At 46.6% G+C, this 23,555-nt stretch overlaps 1 protein-coding gene and 1 long non-coding RNA gene across 5 annotated transcripts in view; one reads left to right on the top strand and one right to left on the bottom strand.

Moving 5' to 3' along the window:
* Positions 1-23,555, bottom strand: part of PPM1H (protein phosphatase, Mg2+/Mn2+ dependent 1H) — a 244,517-nt gene that overhangs the window by 25,888 nt on the left and 195,074 nt on the right. For all 4 annotated transcript variants that reach the window (XM_037024330.2, XM_037024338.2, XM_037024326.2 and 1 more), the window contains exons 7-8: positions 19,491-19,554; positions 15,873-15,980 (exon numbers count right to left, since the gene is read on the bottom strand). In XM_037024330.2, the coding sequence (XP_036880225.1) occupies positions 15,873-15,980; positions 19,491-19,554 (172 nt within the window). The remainder of the gene's footprint in view (positions 1-15,872; positions 15,981-19,490; positions 19,555-23,555) is intronic.
* On the top strand, positions 481-12,968 carry LOC140843578 (uncharacterized). The gene is made up of 3 exons (XR_012121426.1): positions 481-5,761; positions 7,089-10,155; positions 11,344-12,968. It is a non-coding gene; the product is annotated as an uncharacterized lncRNA (long non-coding RNA).

Here is a 23,555-nt window from a genome sequence, read left to right as displayed (position 1 = left end):
TAAGGATGGGGCTCTGACACTGCACTCAGGTGTGAGGAGCCTTAATCCAGCCTAAATTACCAAGGACACGTTCTAAGTCAGATTCTCCAAAATGTATCTTAGCCAACTTTAAGTCTTTCCTCATCTCTATTACCTGGAAGGACTTGGATATTTCAATATCCACCTAAACTCTTTGAAAAGAACAGGGTAACCCTGGCAAAACTAGGTAAGAATGAAAAGATCAGGCCTTATTTGGGTTAAGGCACAACCCTATTTCACCCACCTTTGGCGGGGCTGAAGAAGAGTTTGGGATTTCACTGCTACTCCCTACTAACTGGGCAGAATCAGCCCTGCCTACACCACCTCATGGGCTGAGGACTAAGGCATGTCAATTGCATCAATCTTCCAGCTCCCTCAACACCCTCATTATTCTAGAGAGCAGCTCTAAAATCGGTCTGGGAGGCTCACAGACTTCAAGAAGGGACTAGGGATTACCAAAGGGGAGGGTTGGGGAAGGGTAGGTGGGGAGGGAGGGAGAAGGGGATTGAGGGGTATTATGATTGGTACACATGGTATGGGAGGGATCATGGGGAAGACAGTGTAGCACAGAGAAGACAAGTAGTGACTCTGTGGCATCTCACTACACTGATAGCCAGTGACTGCACTGGGGGCGAGGGGGACTTGATAACATTGGTGAATGTAGTAACCAAAATGTTTTTCATATGAAACTTTTGTAAGAGTGTATATCAATGATACCTTAATGAAAAAATAAATAAATAAAATCGGTCTGAGAGGAAGCTGCAGGCCAGGGGAAGGGGTCAGGGAGGGAGGAAGGCACAGGATAAGTGTCCCTGTGCCCCATCACACAATCATCTTTGTGTCATCTGAGACAATACAATTTGAAGAGCCCTACAGACTGCTCAAATCCACATCTTTGAAAGCCAAACCCTCTATATTTTAATAACTTTGTCCAGGCCAGTGATACCTTGTGTACTAACAGCTTATGAGCAGCAGAATAATACGGCAAAATATTCCACACGTACCTGTGCAGTTTTTGAAAATGAGCTCAAATGAAAAGCAGCCTCTAAGTGCCAGGCCTGTGTAGCCCGCAAACTAGATAGCAATTAGCTAAGGGTCCAATACATGGCTCGCACTCAGGAGAAGGGCACTCAGAGGGTATACTGGATGGTTTTTAACATTTTCTCAAAAAGCATGTTCACTTTGGCATAAGTCAAATGCTTCTAGAGAAAGCACTGTGTCTTCTGAGGCCAAATTAAAGAAAACAAGAGGGGGATCTTATGTTTATAGCAATCCAGGAAACCCCAAATGCCAGAAGTCTATCCTCACACCACTGAGCGCAAGTAGTCTGGTTTTCACTCTACAGAAGTAATCAAATCCCCTTTCCTTTTTTCCTGTGGTTCCTGGGTGGCTTAGAGCAGCATGTCTCAAACGTTAATGTGCATGGGAATCAGCTGGTAATCCTGTGAAAAAAAAAAACACTGCAGAATCTGTGTTGTGGGGTAGGGCCTGAGAGGCTGCATTTCTAACCGGCTCCCATGTGGAGCTGACGCTGCAGGCCTGGGAACCACATGCTGAACAGCACGGCGGGACAGGAGTCCTCCCACTGGGCTGGGTTTGCAAACAAGGACACCTCCATGATGCCCACACAGATGACCCCATCGGTGGGCTTTAGACACGGCAAATGGCCACCCTTAGACTTGTCACCTCAAGCCCAGGCTCACTGCCCTGTGGCTGCCCCTGCACAGACCCTGTGCTCAGGACAGCCTGCTAGCTTCTCTTTGGGGCATTATCTGCAGTACATTTCTGTGATAATTTGAGCTTCACAGGATTAAAAATGATAAGGGAGGTGGAGAGATGTGGATGTCAGGCAGCCCAGGCTTATGCTTGTAGCTAAATAGGAGATGCCATCTGCCTTCCAGGTCCTTCTACAAGAGAGGTTTCCAGGTCTGACGGTAACATCATTTCTGGCCCACCCTGTATGTGGGGTGCCAGAACCTCTGCACTGCCTTCTGCTGGCCCCCAAAATGCAGTGATGTGAGTTGTTTAAGCTGAAATGGTCCTTCTGACTACTCCAGTGGAAATCTGTCCAACAGAATGGGTGTGGGCTGATAAATAGGAATATGTTAGCAAGTGCTCTTCTTCAACTCTGTCAGTGAGCTGATCCTTCCTTCCCTAATTCTACTGCTCACATTTCCACTCACGTCTCTGATGTACTTCATTAGCTAATACGAAAATCCTTTTCAATACTATCCTCCAAGTAATTTTTATGTAAATAATAAAAAGCTGGTCTCAACCCTATTCCCTCTGGCTCTCCCCAATTAACATCCTTCTAGGTTTTTACTGCAACCTTCTGTTTCCTGCCCTTTAGCCAATTTCCAAAGGACTTTGCCAACTTTCCACTTACAACTTGCGTCTTATACATTAACCTGTGATGCAGAGCGTTTTGTGAAAGTGCTTTCAGAAGACTGGACTGCTGTCAAGACAGGGCACTGCATGCCCACCCTCCCCAGCGCAAGGGCTCCTAGGGCCTGGCCTGCCCTCCCTGGGGGCTGCTGTTGGCCCTCCTCAATGAGGCCATCACCTCCCCACACTTCCCTGTTCAATTCCTTAAATAGATTCTTAATGCTCCGGGGAACCTCCCATCAAACTAATGGGCTCTGAGGCTCCCCAGGATGCAGCCATCAGGAAGAGTCTCTTCAGGCGCCAGGAGGGCAGGGCATACTGCACAGTCACCTCTGTCTGAAGTGGGGTCGAGGGGAGCTGGAGAACATGGCCTGGGTTCTAGGGGCTCCTTCCTGCATTTCCAGTCTGCATAAAGGGGAGAGAAAGACCACAGGAATCCTTGAGAGTCTTGCTGTTTCTCAGAGCAATAAAATGTGAGCAGTGGAGAACCTGGGCCTGTGTGGGTCCAGTGGCCACCCTAGGGCCTTCATTACCTGTTCCCTGAGTATTACTATAAGCCAGGCACTTTTCCAGGCCCTGAGGATGCAGCTGTGAACAAACACTGACAAAGTCCTTCCCAGCCTCTAAACTAAGACTAGACAGACACACACAAGACTTGCAGTGTCAGAAGAGGAGAGGTGCTCTGAAGAGAACTCAGGCAGGGGAAGGAGAAGGGCGAGAGAGTCCTTCAGGGGGGGTTCAGAGGGCCTCTCCGGGAGGGCGCCATTCCAACAGAGATCTGCACGAGTGAGGCGATTCCCCACAGGCCCCTTCCTGTACCTCCCCGCCCCTTTAGGGCCTGTTGGTCCTCAGGATTGAGTGTGTGGACACAGCGTTAGACTGGTAGCAAAGAAGGGTTTGGGGGTGTGTGCCCCCCACTTCTGCCAGAGTGACCCCACGGAAGCCCACAGTGCAGCTGCCTTTCTTCAGTCCCACAATCCCTTGTCGGCACACACGGCACTACAGAATGGGTCCGCCTGCCTGTCTCTTCTGCAAGGTTGTTATTCTTAAACTTTAATGTGTTTACAAACCACCTGGGGTGCTAACAAATTAAGATTTGAGGATCTACCTATAAAATTCTGATTGTGTAGATCTGGGCCCATGCCTCAGCCTCTTAAACAACGGCCAGGCAACTCCAACGCAAGTGCTGGGGAACCTCACCTGGGTAACAGTGCCTCAGGCTCCCAGCTCTAGTGGTGAGGCCTGAGTCGTCCTATTTTTTTCTGTCCTCGAACAGGGCCTGGAGCCTGGCCTCTGGTCGCCACTCAGTAACCAAGGGGAGGAGCTCCCTGCCGGATGTTTACCCTTGTGCTGCTCACAAGGAGCACCCAGTGAGCTGCTCATCTTACATCCCCCTCCAAATTCAACTCCTGGAAGCCAGAGATGCTATTTTGCATTACTTCTGTGGGCCTAGCACTATTTTTCATTGTGTAAATCACAACAGATCTTCAGGACATACTTGCTGAGACAAAGAATAAATGGGAAACAGCGGGGAGAGGGGAATTCAACAGGAGATACATTCAGAAGACCCCTAATCTCATGGTTACTGAAAAGATTCAGTTTGTTAACTCTCCCACTCCCAGTTACCGATTGCAGAGGAGCAGTGCCTTCCTTCCCTTCCCTTGCTCAGGAGCTGCTACAACAAAGCACACGGTTAGGGAAGGAGCAGGCAGGAAAGAGCCTTGGCTAATGTGCCGCTGAGTGAGCCAAGTGCTGATGTGCTGACTGCTCACAGGGCCTTCGGCCTCGGAGCACTTAGAGGCACCTCAAATGCCAACACCGGCACTGACTGTGCAGAGGCTTGTGGCGAGCCGCTCACTGTGGCGCCCCACTTGGTCCTCAATTGCAGGCTGCTGCTTCAGCGCTGGTCTAATGTGTTCACCTCTTTGCTCTATTACTGATGAAATTTTGGAGGCATGTTAAGAGAGCTCATGCTACGGTAAGCTGATGCTTGCTTCTTAAAGCTTTTTAAAAAACAATCCATCAATTCTCCCATTTGTCAAATCTCGCCTCATTTTCTAAGTTGTCCTCACTGCTTTTACATCTTCATCAGCACAGCTAATTCTCCAAACCTTTTTCCCTTTAAGTACTCAAGTGCACGGCAATGAGCTCATACCACTCAGGCCTGGCAGCGTTCTGGAGGAACAAAAAGCCTGTCTTTGTTACTAGAAGCCCTCACTTCAGGGCCTCTGCTTCCAGCCAGCTTTGGGACCTGTAACAGGCCATTTATTTTCTTTAGGTCTCAATTTTATCATTACTGAAATCACTGTTAAAAACTGAAAAAAAAAAAGAAAAAAAAGAAAAAGAAAAAGAAGTAACATCTGCTCTGCTCTGCCTCTCACAAGGCTGTTATAAGGAGCAAGTGAGGTAACGTGGAAGAAAACTACAAATACACTATATGCAATTGTTATGTTTTTATACTGATGTCAGGGTGCTAGACCTGAAAGTATGCCAGCTGGTGAAAGGAATGGCACGAGTGGGCACAAGGGGCCTGGGGTTCAGTTCCAAGTGTCAGTTAAAATACACTGATTGGTTCTCTCACTAGTGTTCTTGGCAGGAAAGCCAGGTGGTTCTTAAGGTAAAGCTGCCAATAGGTGGTAGAAAGTAAGGAGAACGCAGTCTTCTCCTTTCTGTCCCATATGGCTGACCTGAAAGTTCCACCTAGAGAACTCTGAATATGGCACTTGCACCAGAAGAAAATAAAACTCCAGCATGCACTCCTATAAACTACATAGATTAATTCAGTATTGGCATGGCCACCAAGATTAAGTCCAAATTCTCTGCTGTGTGTCTGTCTATACCAGGCAATGTCACGAGACGTCCAGTGCATGTGATGGCAGAAGACTTGGGTGTGAGACCCTGAGATCCACGTCTGCCCCACAGTCACTACGCAAAACCACTTCGGTCATTTATGTTTACAAAGTCTGGTGACCACTTGCTGGGAAGACTGAATGAAGAAGTGATGATTCATCAGATGGAGTGTCAGGGCCGAGTTGGCCATCCTCTGCCTTCCATGTAGAACAGCAAGGGCTACAGCTGGGGGACATGGGAGAGGCTGGCGTGCTGGGTGCCTTCCGCAGTTTGATCTGGCTCTGGCACTGGGTTTCTGCTAGGCAGTGATGAGGGATGACCCATGCCTTCTCTGACCTTCAGTGTCTCCCTTTGTGAGGTGAAAGGTTAGGACTGAGTGGCCACTGGGCTGCTTATAGCTCTAACATGCTCTGACTCTTGCTTCACAGGATGAGTTAAACCTCGATGTGGCTGACCACATGACCTCAGAGCACTTGACTGCAAATGAATCAAATGACATTTAGGCATTGTAAGTATGTTGGCTGTTCATGCTACCCCAAAGCAGCTGGTTGGTCGGCTGTGGGCATCATTTGATGTCTGAAGTATACCACAGATATTCTTGAGGGGTTTACAGTCTACAGACAACGTAAGCATTTAAGTTTTGAGGGTGGATCCAATCTAATAGCTGAAAAGGTTTCTAAATCAGCTAAAATAGTATGTAGAGAGCCTGAGGTTGTACCCAGACGCTTGCCTGCTATGGCATCAGCCTTCCATTCTCTCTCCACGAGGCAGTACTTCACAGCCCAGGGAGGTGAGCTGTAGGGAGGGACTTCCTTTACCTGCTGGCCACTCCCATGATCTGCTTCCTCCTCTGGGCCTCCAATGGCTTGTTCACCACTAAATCAAAGGCTCATTGAATGAATCAGTGAACAATTAGGCATGAATCTAGCTCATTAATCATCTGAGGAAAAATTGTTTTCATTAAAATGTCCCTTTTAGAGGTAGGGTTCAGAAGAAATCCCAGCCTATGAGTGAAGGTATGTGTGTGCAGTGTAGATGAATCATGTCAGATCCATTTAGGAGGCAGGGTGGAGTGTCTGCCTGAGGTGGTTTTGGTTTGTGCCTTTTTCCCAGCATAATTATTAATAGTGTTCCCACTGACTCTCAAAAATGCCCTGGTCGAGTGGATGAGTCACATGGTCCACTAGATATGTGAATGAGGAAATGACCGCTACTCTTGATTGATGTAGTTGCTACTTCTGGTCACTGGGACTGAACGTAACCACAGTGTGTCACTACTTCATGGGACTCTTCTCCCAATAGCAGGATTTCAGGGCAAGAGAGCCAGTTACTGCATATCTTGCCTTGGAAGAGGAGACACAGTGAGCTGTAGGGTGCCTGCTGGGTGGCAAAGTCAGCTCTACAGCTTGCAGTTATCCTGGTAGCAAGCAGCCCAGACTTCAGCAGACCTGTGTTCACGTGGGGAATCAGGTATGTCCTGACCCTACCAGCCTGGCACTGAGCTGCATGCATTGTAAGAATGAATCATGCAATCCAGGACCAGAGCATGGATGTATCATAAACTTCTTTCAGAATATAAAACTGAAATTTGTGAAGCACAATAAAGAACAGCTTATGACAGTTTTATTAAAGAGTGGCCTTTGGGTCACCTGCTTCAGGACTGTCTAAAAATGTGAAAATTCCTAGGATCCACCCTAGATCTAGTGATTCAGATTTGCAAGAAGCAGATTCCAGTGATTTGCATTTTTTAACAGACTTCTCTAACTATTCTTATATGCATTAAGATAATAATACAAAAAATATATACTGCACACTGAAACACTCTTGTTTTTCAGGAGGGAATGAGAGATAAATAATCTCCAATGAGAAGAAATATTTGACACAATATACAGACTGACTTCCCTTGCATGTTGAGTTGCCAAGCTTGATTTTTTATGTCAAAGTAAATTTCAAGTTCTGATTTTATTCCCATAGTGGGTTACTTCCCATAAGGAACACTCTACATGAATGGCACAGGGATGCACACAAGTGATTTTTGAAGTTTGACTTGAGCATTAGAGATAGGTGGACAGGCTAAGTTACGAAGTTTCTCCTACAACGAAGGTCAGATGGTACCAGAACCAAATGAAGCAGCTTCTGTTTTAACATGTGCTTTGCCCCCACCTCGGCCATTTTCAGTGTTTGCAGTTATTCTGGTAGCAGGCAGTCCAGGTCTCAGCAGACCTGTGTTCTAGCAGAGTCAGGCGAGTAGCATCCCTAACCTGCTGCCTGGCACTGAGCCAGGTGGTGGTGGGAGGGGCCACTACAGCCCCTAAGGGTGCTCACCCCAACTGAGGAGACAGATACTTGAGACATTCCACACATGTGGACTGGAAGGGAGATTAAGAAAATGGCCAATCAAGTGAACTCATAGAGTAGAGTGGAGGTTACCAGAGATGGGGTTGGTGGAGAGAAGCAGAGAGATGCTGGTCGAACAGTACAAACTTCCAGTTATGAGTAAGTTCTGGGGATGTAAAGTACAGCATGATGATCACAGTTACATATAATCTGTAATACTGTATAATATATATACACTGTATATATAAAACATATTCATAATCTGTATGCAGTTGGCCCTTGAACAACGTGGGTGTGAGGGGCACCAGCCTCCAACCCAGTCTAAAATCTGTGTATAACTTTTGACTCCCCAAAAACTTAACTATTAATAGCGTACTGTTGACCAGAAACTTTACCAGTAAGTCAATTAACATATACTATATGTTGTATTATAAACTATATTCTTACAATAAAGTGAGAAAAAATTTTCCAAATTGTCGCAAATCTCTAAAACATTTTCCAACATACTGAAAAAAATCTACATATAAGTGGACCTGTGCATTTCAAACCAGTGTTCTGCAAGAGTCAACTGTATAATACTGCCTAATACACCTGAAATTGGCTAACAGAGTAAAGTTTAAATGTTCTCAGACAAAAAGAAAAGGAATGGTGATTATGTGATGTGATAGAATGCTAGCTATGGCGGTGATCACTTTGATTTATGTAAGTGTGTCAAATCAACAATGTTACATACCTTTATTTTGCACAATATTATATGTCAATTAAATCGCAATAAAACTGGGGAGAAAAAAACCTGTCAAACTTCTCTTAGAAGTCATCATTTTCCTTTTGACCAGGGGGATGTGTGGTTTGTGAGGCCTGAAGTTTATACAACTTGGGGGGCTCTCTTTATGAAAAAGAATACAGAAATAATTATGACTTAGATACTAATGTGAACTATACTTCAATAAAAAATAAATAAAAGAGAAATGATTCCTGATTGTAACCTTGCTTCCTCTCCCAATCTAGAACATTCTTTGTTTCTCAGCAACAGCCAGAACTCTATAAGCACAGGTCCAAGTGAAGGGCCCTGATATTTGTGTTTAATTAGTTTCTTTGTGCACCTGCCTCTACACTACAAACTAGAATTCTTAACTGAGTAAACAGCTAACTCATCAACTTACATTAGTTTGTACTGGAAAGACAGATTAGACAGTTTATCTAATCCTGAAGATATTATAGCAGGGAGGGCACTTCTACAGGAAGGCTGAGGCAGTGGCTCCAAGATGGACCACCCTCACCTTCCTCCCTCCCTCCCTGTACACGCATGCACGCTGCCGCTCCCATCAAGATGTGGACTTCAGTTCCCCTCTCCTCAGACGTGGACTGGCCTTCTGATTTCCGTGGCCACTAGAAGGTGGCAGAAGTGAAGTTCTGGGCCTTCTAAGTCTAGATCTTTAAAAAGCCTGGTAGCTCGTGAAACTCTTGAACCACTGAGTCTCAGATGTTTTTGTGCAGAGTCCAGCTGCTGGGCTGAGAAGGCGAAACCACAAAGACAGGCCGTGTGTAGCTGCCTCGGCTGAACTCTCATCTGAGAGCCACACCAACCACCAGCCCTGTGAGCGAGCCATTCGGGACTCCCAGCCATCTCGTCTTGAGGTGACCCGCTCCAACTGAGCCAACTGTGAGCGCATGAGAGACTCCACGGGAAACCCCCGCTGAGCCCAGTCAGCCCAGAGAACTACGAAGGATAAAAATAAGTTGTCCTGTTGGGCCTGTAAGTCTTGAGGTTGTCTAACAGTTGCAAGGGTGCAAAGGCACTGTGACTTAACACTTCCGCGCCCTCTCTCCCTGCAGGGCTGGTATGATGGGCCGCGGGACACTGAGCCCTCTGGAACTTTCCCCTTGGTCCCTACCTACCTGCAAACAGCACTAGGAAAGCCTCCCTCTGTGGGGTGCAGGAAGAGAACCCACAGGGGTCTGGTGGCAAATTTAATTTGGGAGCTGGAGGAGAGGAGTAAGAAGTCCATTTTCATCTTAAATCCAAACTCTGGTTTCTAGTCTGACTTTATATTGGCTAAAAGTTATTTTCATCCCACACTCCTGTGTCTGTTTTTTTTTTTTTTAATTAGTTCAGAGAACTTGGAGGGAAAAGGCACAAAATTATTTTTCTGCTTCAGACCCCAGCAGGCAAACAACCTCTCTCATAGACTAGAGAGCAAAGTTTATCTTTAGTTTTTAAAAAATTGTGCTACTTCTTCCACTAAATCATCTGCCATTAGTTTTTGTCACATTTTTTTTTTTTTTTGTAATGTCTCTCAAGGTTGCCCCCTTTTGATTTTCTGAGTCCCTGCCCGGCTCAGCTCCCTGCTGCCCCACAGTCTCAGGGCTGCCACAGCCTCCCTGCTGGCCTCTCTCCATCTAGGTGCTGTCAGAGGCCAAGGCTCCCGCTGCCATATTTTTGATGCTGTGTCCCTTGCTGAAGACCTTCTCTGCCGCCTTGGGTCCAGCCCTCCGTAACAGTCAGCTCTATGATGGCTAAATAGCCCCATCAAGCTCATCTTCCTAACTCAGCGATCCCATCAGGTAAGTTTTACTGCACTCTGGATGCCCCCCACGCTTCCTTCCTTTTGTCCTCCTTTTGATCGCATAGTTCTCTCTCCCTTCTCTGAATTTCCCTAATCTCTCAGGAAACAAGAATTACAGGGGAAATGGCTTATTATTCTTTGGCTTAGTCTCACCTGCAACTAGCCCAAAATTCTAATTCCTTGAGGGCATGTTTCCCACTGTTCTACTCAGTAAACACTATTGGACTCATGATCTCTATGTGAAGAGCCAGTGAAATTTTGTGGTCTTGATGGTAGAGGACTATGAGCTAATATTTATTATGCAAGAGTCTAAGCTAAGTACTTTAGATATAACATTTAATTTGTTCCTTAGATTCCCAGGTATAACAATCCCATTGCCCTCTTTTGATTGAAGAGGAAGCTGAGATTTAGGTAAAGTAACTTTTACATAGCAAGTGAAGAGAGAGAGCTGGAAGCCAACACTGATTACCAGTCTGAGGGCCTAACCACTATATCACACCACCTTCTAAGGTATTTTGGGGGATCTAGGAAACTTCATCAAACATTTTCTCCTCTACCACGCAAAGATAATTACTATCATTTCAGAAAATTTCAAGAATTTTATGTACACACATGTGTACATACGTGTATACTTTTACCCACTTATGATCACACTCTTTGTATATACAATTTTGTTTCACTTAAGATAGACAGTACAGCCATTTCCCCATGTTGTTTCTTATGAACTGGCCAGACTACAGAAAGTACAGAATGCAATAAAACATGCTCTTGCCCAAAATCAGACTTTGGCTTGGGGGAAAAGCTCCCAAGGATCGAGAGACTCTAAATGTTAAGATGTCAATGTAAGATCTTAACTATTGTTCAAATTTGCATGGGAGACTACAGGGGATCCCCCCCCCCAACAGTGAGGGTCTCTTAGCATGGAAGTGAATACCAGGACTCCCCACTCACGAAGCCTTCCAGAAAGGTGGGGAAGGCAGGCTAGTGCTCACTGATCCGCTCTGATGGCGTGCCAGAGCCTGTTCCCGGCAGTCCCACAGATGTTCTTGTTTGCTTTTCCTAGCACTTTGTCAATATAGGCATTTTCACCCCCCACATCCCCATCCACCCCCCGAAGGAAAGGGAAGAGTAGGCTGAACGAAGGAACTCAGATACTGACTAGCGTTTAAGGTCTTCCTTCTTTTAGGGAAGGCTGTTATGGATGAAAGGAAAAATAACACCTAGATGAAGAAAACTGAGCATGAGCTGAGTGAACTGGAGTCATAAAAAACAGCCGACAGGAACCTTGAACACCACAGAGAAGAACAATGAAGCCGGAGGCCTCCGGTGCCTCATCCTGGCAGAGGCGGGAGGAGGGGCTGGCTTTGTGAAGCTGGTCCCACACAGAGAAAGACCTCGCTCCTCCCGAGAGCCCAAACTGGAGGGAGCTAAAGGCCACAGCACTGCCTGGGAGTGGAGGCCACAAAGCAGGGGTGACATTACAAGGAAGCGCAGCTCCAGGGCGGGCCTGTTGAGGCTGGAGGAGAACATCGGAGTTTCGGGCTGCAGGCCTGGGCCACGCCGCCTGAACACCACGACCCGATGCGCGTGCAGGACTTGGCGGGGGAGGTGGGCGGGCTGGGCTCTGGGGCCCAGTTCACAAGTCCTTTCCTTCTCCGCTTGCTCTCTCTTAGGATAGACAGAGTAAAATAAGTGAATGGTGATGAGATTCATTGAGCAAAGGCTGGGAGAGTTGGCTTGGGTCACTGCTCTTACATGGCGAGAGGCTGCATCTTCCGCTGCTACACGGAGAAAACAAGGGGTGGTGGACAAGGCAAGTCAAACCGCCTCCCACCCTCGATCAGACTGTGCTGGGTTGGCGGGGGCCTTGTGGAATTGAGTCCTTGGCCAGAAATCCCTGCCTTGGGCCTCAGGAGACATGAGGGAGGCTCAGCAAACCGGGCGGCCAACTCTGAGGGTCTGGCAAACTCCAGGTTCTTCCAGGGCCCTGTGTTCACTGAAACTGAAAATGTGTATGGCTAGAAACCCTTCTCTAATTTTTAAACCCCTGTGCATTTTTGACATAAATCTGATCCACATGTTTTTTATTTATTTTTATTTGACTTATCAAATCAAGTTAGGAACTACAATGATGAAGGGAACAATGCTGATTTCCAAGAAGATTTTTGGGCCTTTTTCTTAGAACTAAATCACACCATCCCACCTCCGCCCCACCCCACAAACCTGTTTAACCGACCAGACTAAGCTGGGTTTGAAATTAAGAATCCAAACGTGAAATTAAGATCCATGTTTAGTTAGCAAAGATGAAACCTAGCCCGGGAATGTTCTTAGGAAGGCAGAGTTACAAAGCCAGGGGTCAGGGTGGGGAATAGACAGGAAGGAATTCAGTTGTTCTTTATTAGACAGTTTAAATAAATTCCCCCGGCCTTCTGGGCTCCCAAGAGAAGCCTTCTAGCCATTTCTCTAGGGAGTGACCTTATCACCACCACCCAGGAGAAGGACTTTCAGCTCCAAGGCTGATGAGGGGGTCCCCCGTTCCCATTTTGTTTCCTCTGCACCCCTCCGTAGTGGCCGATTCAGGCTGCTCCTCCTCTTCTCTCTAACCTTCCTCCCACTTCCCTGGCTCTGGCTAAGGCCTTTCCATCTGGAAGCATTTAAAATGTACAACAGTTTTAAACTCATGCAACAGAATCTTGGTATCTACACTACATACCTATTAAACTAAATTATAGATACACAAACTTACTTTGCACAATTCTGTCTGGCCTAGGCTGGCACATAGTAAAGGCCATTACTGTCTTTTCTTATTACTTTTTTTTTTTTTTTTTTACTATACCATCATTTTCTTCAACATCAGTTTAAGGCTGGCAGTATTTCTCTGAGAAACCCTGGCACTGAGGCCCCAAGGTAAAGCTGCTCTCTTGACAGCCCCTCGAACCAGTACTCAGTGGGCCCCTGGACACTGGCCGGAGAAACTTCCTTGAACTCAGCTGCTCTGCCCTATAAGTCCTGATCAAATTGGACAGACCTGGGTACATGTATCTACTTGCCACCTAATAATTGTACCTTGGGGAAGTTATTTGACTTCCCTGGGTCTCGATTTCCCAGCCTGTAAAATGGGTATAATAATCTCAGCATTATGAGGATTAAATGAGATACTGCATACAAAAAAACCCATAGTATGTTGTCTGGCCCAGACTAAGTAGATAATAAATGTTACTCATTATTGTTACTATAATAGCTCTACACTTAATTCAACTCTACAACTTTTCTAAGAGCACTTAAATTTTTCTAGTGGTTTCCCAATTTCCTTCTAAATCCTGCCCATCCCTCACCAGTGCTGAACAACCTATCTGCTTTCCTGCAAACCAGCATCACCCCAGATAGATGCATAAGGTTTCCGATCAACCAGATGGGAGTTTTCATCAGTCCTCAGGGCATCTCCCATGCAGGTCCGAGTTTTAGACCCACAATCCCTTCCTTGCGTCCACAACAGCTGGGTGACTGTGAGATTTGTGGCCTAACTGCACAGAGACTATTCTTCAAACCAAACCAATCTTCTCACTTTATACAGAAAGCACGCGTGCGCGTGCGTGTGTGTGTGTGTACACAGGTGGGTGAGGAGGAGGTTTGTACTCTGCTTTAAGGAGAAAAATGGCTAATTCTGCTTCCTGAACCCCTACTCATGCTTCAGCACCACCAGGAACATGAGTCACACTTCATCTGTCCCTTTCGTGAAGCAGGTGACAGTACCATTTAATATGTCTGATAAATGTATCTCTCCCAAGGGGGAAAATACAGCAAGTCCATGAGTCTAGTATTTATGCTTTTTCTCCGGCCAGGAGTAGTTTCAGCAGTAATTCATGGACCGAGATATCCCACTCAGTGGCCTCTTAACCTCCAATGGTTAGATGTGTTCTGGATACCAGCCTCAGCAATAAAGGATGCTGAAGGAATGACCCCTGCTTGCAGCCCTGCCAGAGGGGCCTGGGTGGCTGTTTATGTCCATGGACAGCTCTGGAGTGGACATGCAATCTGTGGGCTGGAAAGTCACTTGGGGCCTCAGATAAAAGGTGAGCTGGACTAATGAGAGTCCTCTCTGGTCATCTGGAACCAGGAGAGTGAGCAACTGGGTGACTGGTAGCAGAGATGTATGGAACATGCTGGTCGCATTAACGGCAGAACCCCCTCATGAAGGTGCCAGATCCCCGCTGCTGATGCTCTCCAGGGCTGCCCTGACTCGAAACCACCATCCTATAAAGCCTGGCTGCTCAAGGGTACTTCCTGTAAACACTATAAACAGCCTTCCAATATTATGAAAATCAACACCTTTCTTTTGAGTTAGCTTGAGTGGGTTTCTCTGTTTCCCTCAACAAATGAAGCCTGCATTAAGACAGCAAACCCTTGGGAAGAGCACACAGACGGAGCGATGCCCGAACATAAGGGCATTTCCAGTGTGAGGCTTTGCTTTAACGGCTAATTACATGCCATGCAAACACCACTGGTTCCCAGCAAATCCCTCTCCAGCTATCCGCTGTTGTAAAAACTAGAGAAGTAAAGCTCTCTCTCCCCCAAACTCCCTTGCATCTAGGCGAGGGCATGTGGCATCGTTCTGGACAAGGAGATGCAAGCGGGCATCTATTGGGGCAGACAGGCTGCCCCCTCCTTCCTACCTTGTGTGACAATATTATGCTTGGAGCTGCCGCCACCATCTTCCAGCCATGACAGAGAAGTGAGGGAAGCAGAGATGCCAGCCCCACCGTGGTGGAGGCCCTGCGCCAGCACCAGCAGCCACCAAATTCCAGCCCCCTTGTTACGTGAGAAGAACACCCCTCAACTACTACTAGGCAGATTCTTCATAACTTAGAAGCAAAACCTTTTCTAAATGATATACCCTGGAATAGAACCAGACCTTGTTTACTGTATGGTAAGAAAAATAATTTTCATAACCAACAATACAACAATTAGTTTCTCAATTCTCCAGATGTCAACTGAATGATACAAGCTCTTCAGGTAATTAAAAGGGAATGAAGTATATATATGAACTATGCTACAGGGCAGAAAGTGAACATGCCGAGAGAGGCAGCTGCTCTATGCGTGTCTGCAACAGGGAGAGATGTGACTCCTGGTTGCAGGAGGGGGAGATCAGAGAAGTTGCCACAGAAAGTGCATTTGAGTTAAACCCTAGAGAAAAGAATAATTTGGATGTTTGGAGATGGAGAGGAAGAGCATTCTAGACAGAAGGAACCGTTTAAGCAAATATGGGGAACTGAAGGTCATGCACAGGAAATAGCAAGTTCATTCTGACTCATGTTGGGGAACAAAGATCAGACTAAAAGACCCAATTATAGAAAGCCTTGAATGCCGAGCAGAGGTCTGAGCTTTGTTCTCCAAGCCACAGGGTGGTGTTAAAGATTTTGAGCAAACCTGAGTCAGAGTAATTGCTTAGGAACACGTGCCTGGTGGGCGTGCGTGGGATGGACTGAGGAGGCAGGAATGCCGCTGGGGGGCCATGCGGTGTCATGCAGGGGCTGAGGGGGGTGTGCCCCAGGGCAGCCAAAGTAAGGAGGAGTGGGGAAAAGACACAGCCATGAGGCTGCAGGAGTACACGTGACACAAGCTGGCTGCTATTGGGATATGGGGTGTGAGTCATGGGGGGAATCACGCAGAAAACGTTTCACTGTACAGAATAGAAACAAAAACACCATGTGGTACCTCTGGAGCTGAAGACAGGAATGGTTTTATGTAGATGCTGGAGTCATGCACCTTCAGGTCATGGTCCCCGAGTCCCCTGGTCACTCCAATAGTCGCCATCACTCGGGCCTAGGAGCATAAGCAGAGGGTCATCAGAGACACTCACATGCAGAGGGCGCACCCCCATCACGGCGCTGCAAGCACGGGGCAGTGAGCTGCCAGTTCCTCCGGCCCCTCTCCGTGCCCCTGGCTGCCAGTTTATGTGGGCGGCTGTGTCCAAGGAGAGGCTCACCAAGACCTACATACTTGAGGTCACTTTTCCAGTCATCTGAAGTTTAATGCTTTTCTGATGTCTGTTTTCAGTTTTCTTTTGTAGAGCTGGGGGGAAGGGTGTCCAGTAAACTAAATCCAATACATGTGTGATGTCTACAGCAGAAATCAGTTCAAACCAACACCAACAGGATCCACCCAGCCATCTGTTACTCACCCACTAGACAAGTACTTGCTGAACACCAGCTAGGTCTCTAATTCTGTGATGCACATAGTAAAAGATGTAAAAAAGTCAGAGGCAGCTCCCACCCTCCCAAAGCTCGTGTATTATACTTCATGGCTGGACAAAATAAACCATTAGCAACTCAGTAACCTATCCTGCTTACATCCCCACAAATTCTCTCTGGGTGGAAAGGAACAAGATGTCACTTTGCCATAACTACGCAGAGACTTCAGGGCTGAGACCTCACCACTGCACACCTTCTCTAAATGGTTTTCCAAATGCTTTATTGAAGAAATGCTATTATACTAATGCCTACACAGTTGGCCTGAATATCTCCTGGGATGCCACACATTTGATTCACCCAAGCATTTACTGAGCATCTATATGTGCAGACACCATGCTATGGTGGACAAACGTCTTCGGCCTTGTGTCTACTGTAAAGGAACTTGGTAAAGGTATGTGTCTAATCAACAATATATAGTATATGGCCAAGGGCTGAAGGAGATATAAACAATGGGTCATGTGACTTCAGAGGAGGTAAAGATTCTGAGACGTTTCCCTGGAGGAGGTGGCACTGAATTTTTGCATAGGAGGATAGGCAATATCGAGAGAGATAAGCAGAGAGACGGAGTGAAAGTCATTTTGGGTAGAATGAAGCCCTACAGCCTAACACTTAGATCATCAATAATATATCCACTGCAGCGTCATGGTTCAAAGGTCTGAGCCTGAATCCTCCTCATTCTATTGCTTGGGTAATAAGAGAAATTAACCCCACAGGAGTGAGGATGAAGTAAATAAGTGCTAAAAAATATCTAATGGATTATTATCATCTCCATCCTAGTTTCTCCAGAGAGCTGTGGATTTGAGAGCTGGCTTCAGATCAGAAGGCAGACAGGTTTACATCAAAGTGGGAGTGAAACCTTGATCCATTTTTAAAAGGCAAGACTCAAGGGGGTAAAATGTAGTCATGTGATGTGAAACCTGGGCACCTCTGGTCAGGGTCCTGGTACAGAAATCCTCTGCTCTGCTGGGAGGCTGCACCAGCTGTAGCTGAGAAGTATTTGACACTACATGCAAAAGTCCACAGTCCCCTGCAGCCCCTCTGCTCTCCTCTCTGTAACAGCAAAGGCAGTTTCTCTGGTTGGAAGAGGCACTGGTGGGTGTTTAAGTCTAAAGAAACTGGATGCTTCTGCTAGTCACTGCACTTGTTCACAAACTGTACCGGTGTCACGCATTTAAGTCCTTAAGATGGTTGGCAGAAATAAATGCGAAGTCACTGCTGTGGAAGTAGTTTCACAACACTTCTGGGTAGGTGTACACAGAGAAGAGACAGAAAACCCCTGTGAAGAGCCAGCCAGAACTGATGTGTTACAGTTACAAAGATGTATCAAGAAATCATGGAGTCTCAGCCTGGGATCTTGTGCTACTTTGGTATGGAGCAAGCCTGGAACACACTGGGGCCACAGCAGCTTTTAAATAGGTCAACAGGTACAAGGATGGAACTTGCCAGCTGCCTACCACAAAACTGGGAAGGCCTGAGTAAAACTGAAATGCTTGAGGAACACGAATTCCCACTGAATCACGCATTTTCCTAACTGGGAAAGACCTTGCTCCTTTAAGTGTTTTTTTTTTTCCTTTAAGTCTTTTTGCTGATATTCTTGTGAGAACACATTAGTCCACTTCCAGTTGTATGCAGGACAGTACCCCAACCACAACTGAATTGCTTACTGAATACTTATGCATTTATCAAAGGCCTGCCATGTGTGGGGTACTAGGCACACAGAGTTAACAGGATGTGGTCCGGAGCTTACGGGAACCCACTAGGTACGGCAGGGTGAGCCACAGAGAACTGTGGGGCTGCAGGTCACTGGGCTGAGTGATGTGCATTAATGGAGCCTACTGTAGAGAAAGACACTCATCAGGAACAGAGCCCTTCCCTGTTGCGACTCTAAACAAGAGATGGTGAGGTGGAAGGTGTCCATTTCCAGGGAAGGGGCAAGGTGGTTTGAAGCGATCCCTCTGTGGATCAGATGTTCATTTCATTTCCGTCCACGATATGTCTCTTTCTGTTGAAATCACTGTGGGCTACACTGAGCCCCAAACCGAATCCTTTGTGTGCACGCTCTCTCATTCTCATGCAAGTAGATACACATGCACACATGCGAGCATGCACACACACACACACACACACACACACACACACACACACTCACTCAAGTTCTGCTCATGAGGGCACCCTTCGGTTTTGTTATGAGTCACTTCTTCCTAACAAAAATTATCAAATGCTGAAAAAATGTCAGTTGAAGATTCTTGAAGTGACCACATTTTGTACTTCTGATGGGGGCTCTCAGCACCTAGATGAAATGTATTCATGTTTAGAGGAAAAACGCAGTGATTCAGAAGGTATGTGTTCTTCCTAGGAAACAGCTTGTTCTAAGTTTCCTCATCCCTGCTCCAGGACTGTAACCTCCTCCAGTCTCTTGGTTAGAGACAACTTTAAGATCAACAGCCTTCCTTGGGGTTGATAATGTGTCTGCTGCTTGGCATTTGGTTCTGGCCAGGGCCCTGGGAGCTTGTGATGCCTGGTCCTTGTCAGCTCAGCCTCGTCCATGTGGTCCTACAGCCTAGCCATGGTGAAGCTGTGGGTCCCCTTCCATGGGCAGGCGGAGAAGCAGGCTGCAAGGTCTGAACTTCATGCTGGAGTGAGAGCGTGGAGGTGGAGGCCATGGCTCTACATCTGGTACCATCCCTCGCTGGCTGTGTGACTGAGTAGTTTTAACCTGGAGTCCCAGCTGTCTCACCTATGAAATGTATATAACACAGCCACTCGGCTCACCTTGTGGCTTGTTGTCATATACAAGATGACGTGTGTGAAAGTGGTCATGATTAAACACCGTAGTATTATTCTAACAGATTAGGAAGGGGATGTGATTTTCGCAGAAATGACTTGAGCCCCTAACTCCCCAGTGCTCTCCCCAACTCTACCACCACCTGGACCTTTAAGATAAGGGGAGGCCAGAAGGAGTGCTGAAGTGAGAGTTTGTCAAGGCCGTAAACCACAAGCAGCTGCATGGGCGACACAGACTGCCCTGGGCCACACAGAGATAGCTGTGCCCTCTTGGGCCCACCGAAGTGCACATGCCTACCTTCTTGCCTTCTCCATATATAAGGGGAAACTTCAAGTCATCCTCCTCAATGGTTTTGTATGCCCTGTAGGGGGATAAACAACATTTTAAAACAGGTTTGCACTCACTCAATGGTCCACTGCCCTGACACGGCGGCCAGGTGCTTTATCTCCCGAGACTCTGGGTCATGCTCCCTACAGAAGTGTGTGTGTGTGTACAGTTTAACAAACCAGCAAATATGGTTGAAGTCTTCATGTGATTGAAGAGGCAGAAAAGCAGTTGGTATATTCCTGATGAGCAAGCAGGGGAGATGGGTTTCTGTCCTAGGCATTTACTGTCTGTGCAACAAGGAAGCGCCCAGCAGCAGCAACAAGGTTCTTGTCATTAACCCCGAACCATGAGAACAGCAGAGCTCAGAGAGAGCTGGAGAGTGACACTGCCCCAAGAGCCAGTTCTCACCTTTAGGGGCTGATTACGCCAAAGGTGCCTTGTTCTGGGACAGCTGAAAAAGGAATATTTAGAGCCTGCCTGACCTCAGTGCAATATTCAAGGCTGGCAGAAAATTCTTTGTTTCACAACAGTTATTAAAGGTCATTTGACACACGGAAAGAAAATCCACTTAGGCTTCAATGAGTTATTCCAGACATGGTCATCTGGAAGCCACTGCACACTCAAGCAGCGGCTGGCCAAGACAAGCCAGGGGAGCCCACGAGGCGCGTCTTGCAATTTCGTTTATAAGGACGTTAAAAAAGAAACGAGGAAACAAGCATGGCACCCGGTTACTAGCTGTGGCCCCTTGGCAAGTAGCTCCATCTTCTTCAGTCCCGGTTTCCTCATCTGTAACATGAGGATGATCACATAGGATATTAAGCACTTAGCCCAGAACCTGGCAGCTAGTGGGGACTCAACTGTGGTAGCTCGGACTAGTGTTCATTAGACCATGCTCAGCACATCAGTCCCCCTTGTCCACAAAACAGGGATAGTACTGCCTATTCGCCTTCTCAAGGAAGAATCAGAAAGACTAGAAGCTGGGGTAGGTTCGACCAGGTTTGGTGCTGGATGCAACATGCTTTTCTAAAATGCTGTCTCCTTAGTATATGAAAAGAACTAATTTGTGAAATGGCCTCCCGGCCCTGGCTATATCCAGGCAACTTGGGAGTGAATCTAAACTCAAATGTAGGAAAGCTCCTGATACACAGAGGAATGCAACCCAATGTAGAGAGGTCAGCCCCAAAGCTGAAGCAGGCACACCCTTCTTTCCAGCAAGTCATTTCAATAACCTTTCCTTCCCAGGGGGTACAGGGTCAGCAGTTCGGGCCCCAGATTAACCTGGTAACTTCATCAAAGGCTGTATAAGCTAATTGACAGCAGTTATGACTCACTGAAACACCTCCCACATGCCAGACACAGGGCAGGGGTCTCGCTGATAGCGTCCGTGATGTCTCACCGGCTCTGCAATATCCTGTCCACAGATGAAGGGACTGAGGCTCAGAGAGGTCACGTTACTTCCCAAGATCATGTCAGTGGCCTACAGCTGGAATCAGACTTTCCCAGAAAACACACCAAAGAAATGTAACATCAGGGCTCAGCTCTGAGGATCTCACTCTAGTTGAAGAACTGAAATGAGACCATTACTGTCTGTTGCTCGGTGGGTGAAAAGCAGGCAGTGGATGAAGAAAAGGATTTTTTGGCCAAAAAGGAAGGGATTTCCGATGTGAGGCAAAAGATGAAGAGGTGATCCTGTGAGGACAAAACCCATTGCTGGTCTCTGACGCAGTCCGCAGGGAGGACTGGGGACATCAGGGAAGGAAAAAGTGTGTCCTCGGACCTGCCATAGCATCCCAGCCCACCTCACCAGTGCCCCCAGGTCTGACTGGAGCCTCTCCACAGGCACCAGGCCTCCCTCGACTCTGTTTCCACAGTATAAGGGGGCTACCCTGGTTTCTGCCCACTTGGAAGGCCTGTCTGCTGCTCATATTACATGACAGTCCATGCAGAGGCCAAATCTACACTTCCAAACTCGCCCTTTGCTTCTATCCTTCTCAGCTGGTGAAGGCAAGAGGGTGAGTAGAAGGGTTTGAAGCTAGGCTGCTCCATGAGATGGAGGTACTTGGGACTTAAGGTTAACAGAAAATGTCTATTTCTTCACATTGGAGCCTGTGATTTCTGAAATCCTGATTAAAAAAAAAAGTCCAAAACCAGATTACTCACTAGTTTTACAATGATTTAACAGACTAGAGAACATATTCAAGTACCTGCTACAAGCAAGCAAAACTGAAAGGCTGAGGAAAGACTTTTAGGATAACTCTTATTTTGGGTCAATTCCTTTATGAATATTTATGAGGCCAATTGACAAAAGAATGAGATGAGAAAAAAAATGCAAGGCTTATAAAGGTCTAGATTAAAGGGTTTTTCCTTATTTTGAGGCAGTATCCCCAGCAGTTTCCATAATACAACTTTCTTTAAGTAATAGTTTTCCTTCCAATGTTGGTTCTGCAAAGTTGAAAAGACAAGGCATGGTTGGTCTGGACCTATGGGAAGGAAGAGCTTGGCACTGTAAGACTGAAAGGCCACTAGGCTGGCTGTCCCCAAATGCATCCGTCCCTCTCCCACACACCTCCTATGGGTCCCTGGCCTTGTCATCAAATGGACTGCTGCAGACAGTCACTGTCCTAGGAGCCTGACATACTCAGTGTCAGCCCGTTCCACTGGAGAAGCACCCTGGGAAATTCTTTCTTAAACTGACCCAGCCAGCCATACCCTGGTGTGTTTGATCTGTCCTTCAGAAAAACATGAAATAAATCATAAATCTAGTCTCTTGTTTGAGAGCTCTGCAGATATTTGAAGCAAGCTATCCCAAATCTCCTCTTTCCTAGTTTCCTCGAGTGCTCTTAACAGGACACCATCCCTAACTGCTCAGGTACTACCTATTAAACCAGTTGAGCACCAAATATTGTGTAGGGGCTCTCTAGTTTGTCAGCATCCTCAAAGAATGGCACTGTGAACTGAAAACAGTAAAGATGTGGTCTACAAAAGAATGAAATGATTACGTCTTTGATTTAGAAGTTGCTCTTTTTGAAACCCTGGCAGTTCACATCTGCATGATGTGCAGGCACCTGGGTGTCTTCGTATGTGTGGTGAGAGCAAACAAGAAAAAAACCCAAACAAAAGCCCAATCAGTCCATGAGAAAAAAGACCCAAGAAGGTCTACTGATGCATCCTCTGTCATTTATGCTTACAGCATGGATATGTCACTCTAAATTGAAGGTTCCATTGCCCTTATGAATTTTATCTCGCTAGTACTAGTCCATTGTTCCAACCCACTGAGAGCCTCCTGTATGTACATCCTTCATCCAAAATATCAGCTCTCTATGTCATGTCATGTAAAATTTCACAAGGAGCTCTGCTGTCTTTGCCCAGGTCATTGAAAAAAGTGCTGAGCAGAACCAAGCCCCTGGGACCCCCTTTCAGGCCAAGTTAAGCAGACAAGGGGTTGTCAACATTTCTTGGAGACATGTGGATGAAAGCATGTGCAGCGTGAAGAATCACATTCTAATTCTGTGTTGTTAAAATGAAAAATCTATCAGTTACTTTTTAAATACAAACAACAGACAGTAAAATAAAGCTTGGCAGAACCTCATCTGGTGGAAAGGCACAGAAAGATAGGCTCAATAGTAGAGGGAAGACAATGAGAATAATGTTTCAAAGACTGAAAAACACTGATTCATTTAGACACTGTCCTTGTGAACTGAGACTCGGTATAGCTCTCAAGCCACCTACAAGCAACTTAACCCAACGGGTCCATGCAGTGTTTCTCTGTTTTGTTCAAAAGGCTAAGTGAAAAAATTATCAAATTCCTTACAAAGTCAAAATACATCTATGTACACTATTGCTCTCATCAACCAGCCTAGAAACCCTATTAAAAAGGGAGATCCTTCAAACCTCTCTTACCCCTACACAAGAGAGGGGCACTGACTGCTTCAGCCCTGTCCTTCCAGACTGAGGTTCCCACGTGGCCCTGAGACCCCCTCCGTCTGCTCACATGCCCCACCCTTGCTGGTCAGGACATTTTCCTATGTTGCCCAA

Source organism: Manis javanica, chromosome 10 (assembly GCF_040802235.1).
Source record: "Manis javanica isolate MJ-LG chromosome 10, MJ_LKY, whole genome shotgun sequence".
NCBI lineage: Eukaryota > Metazoa > Chordata > Mammalia > Pholidota > Manidae > Manis > Manis javanica.
This window is presented reverse-complemented; position numbering and strand designations above follow the sequence as displayed.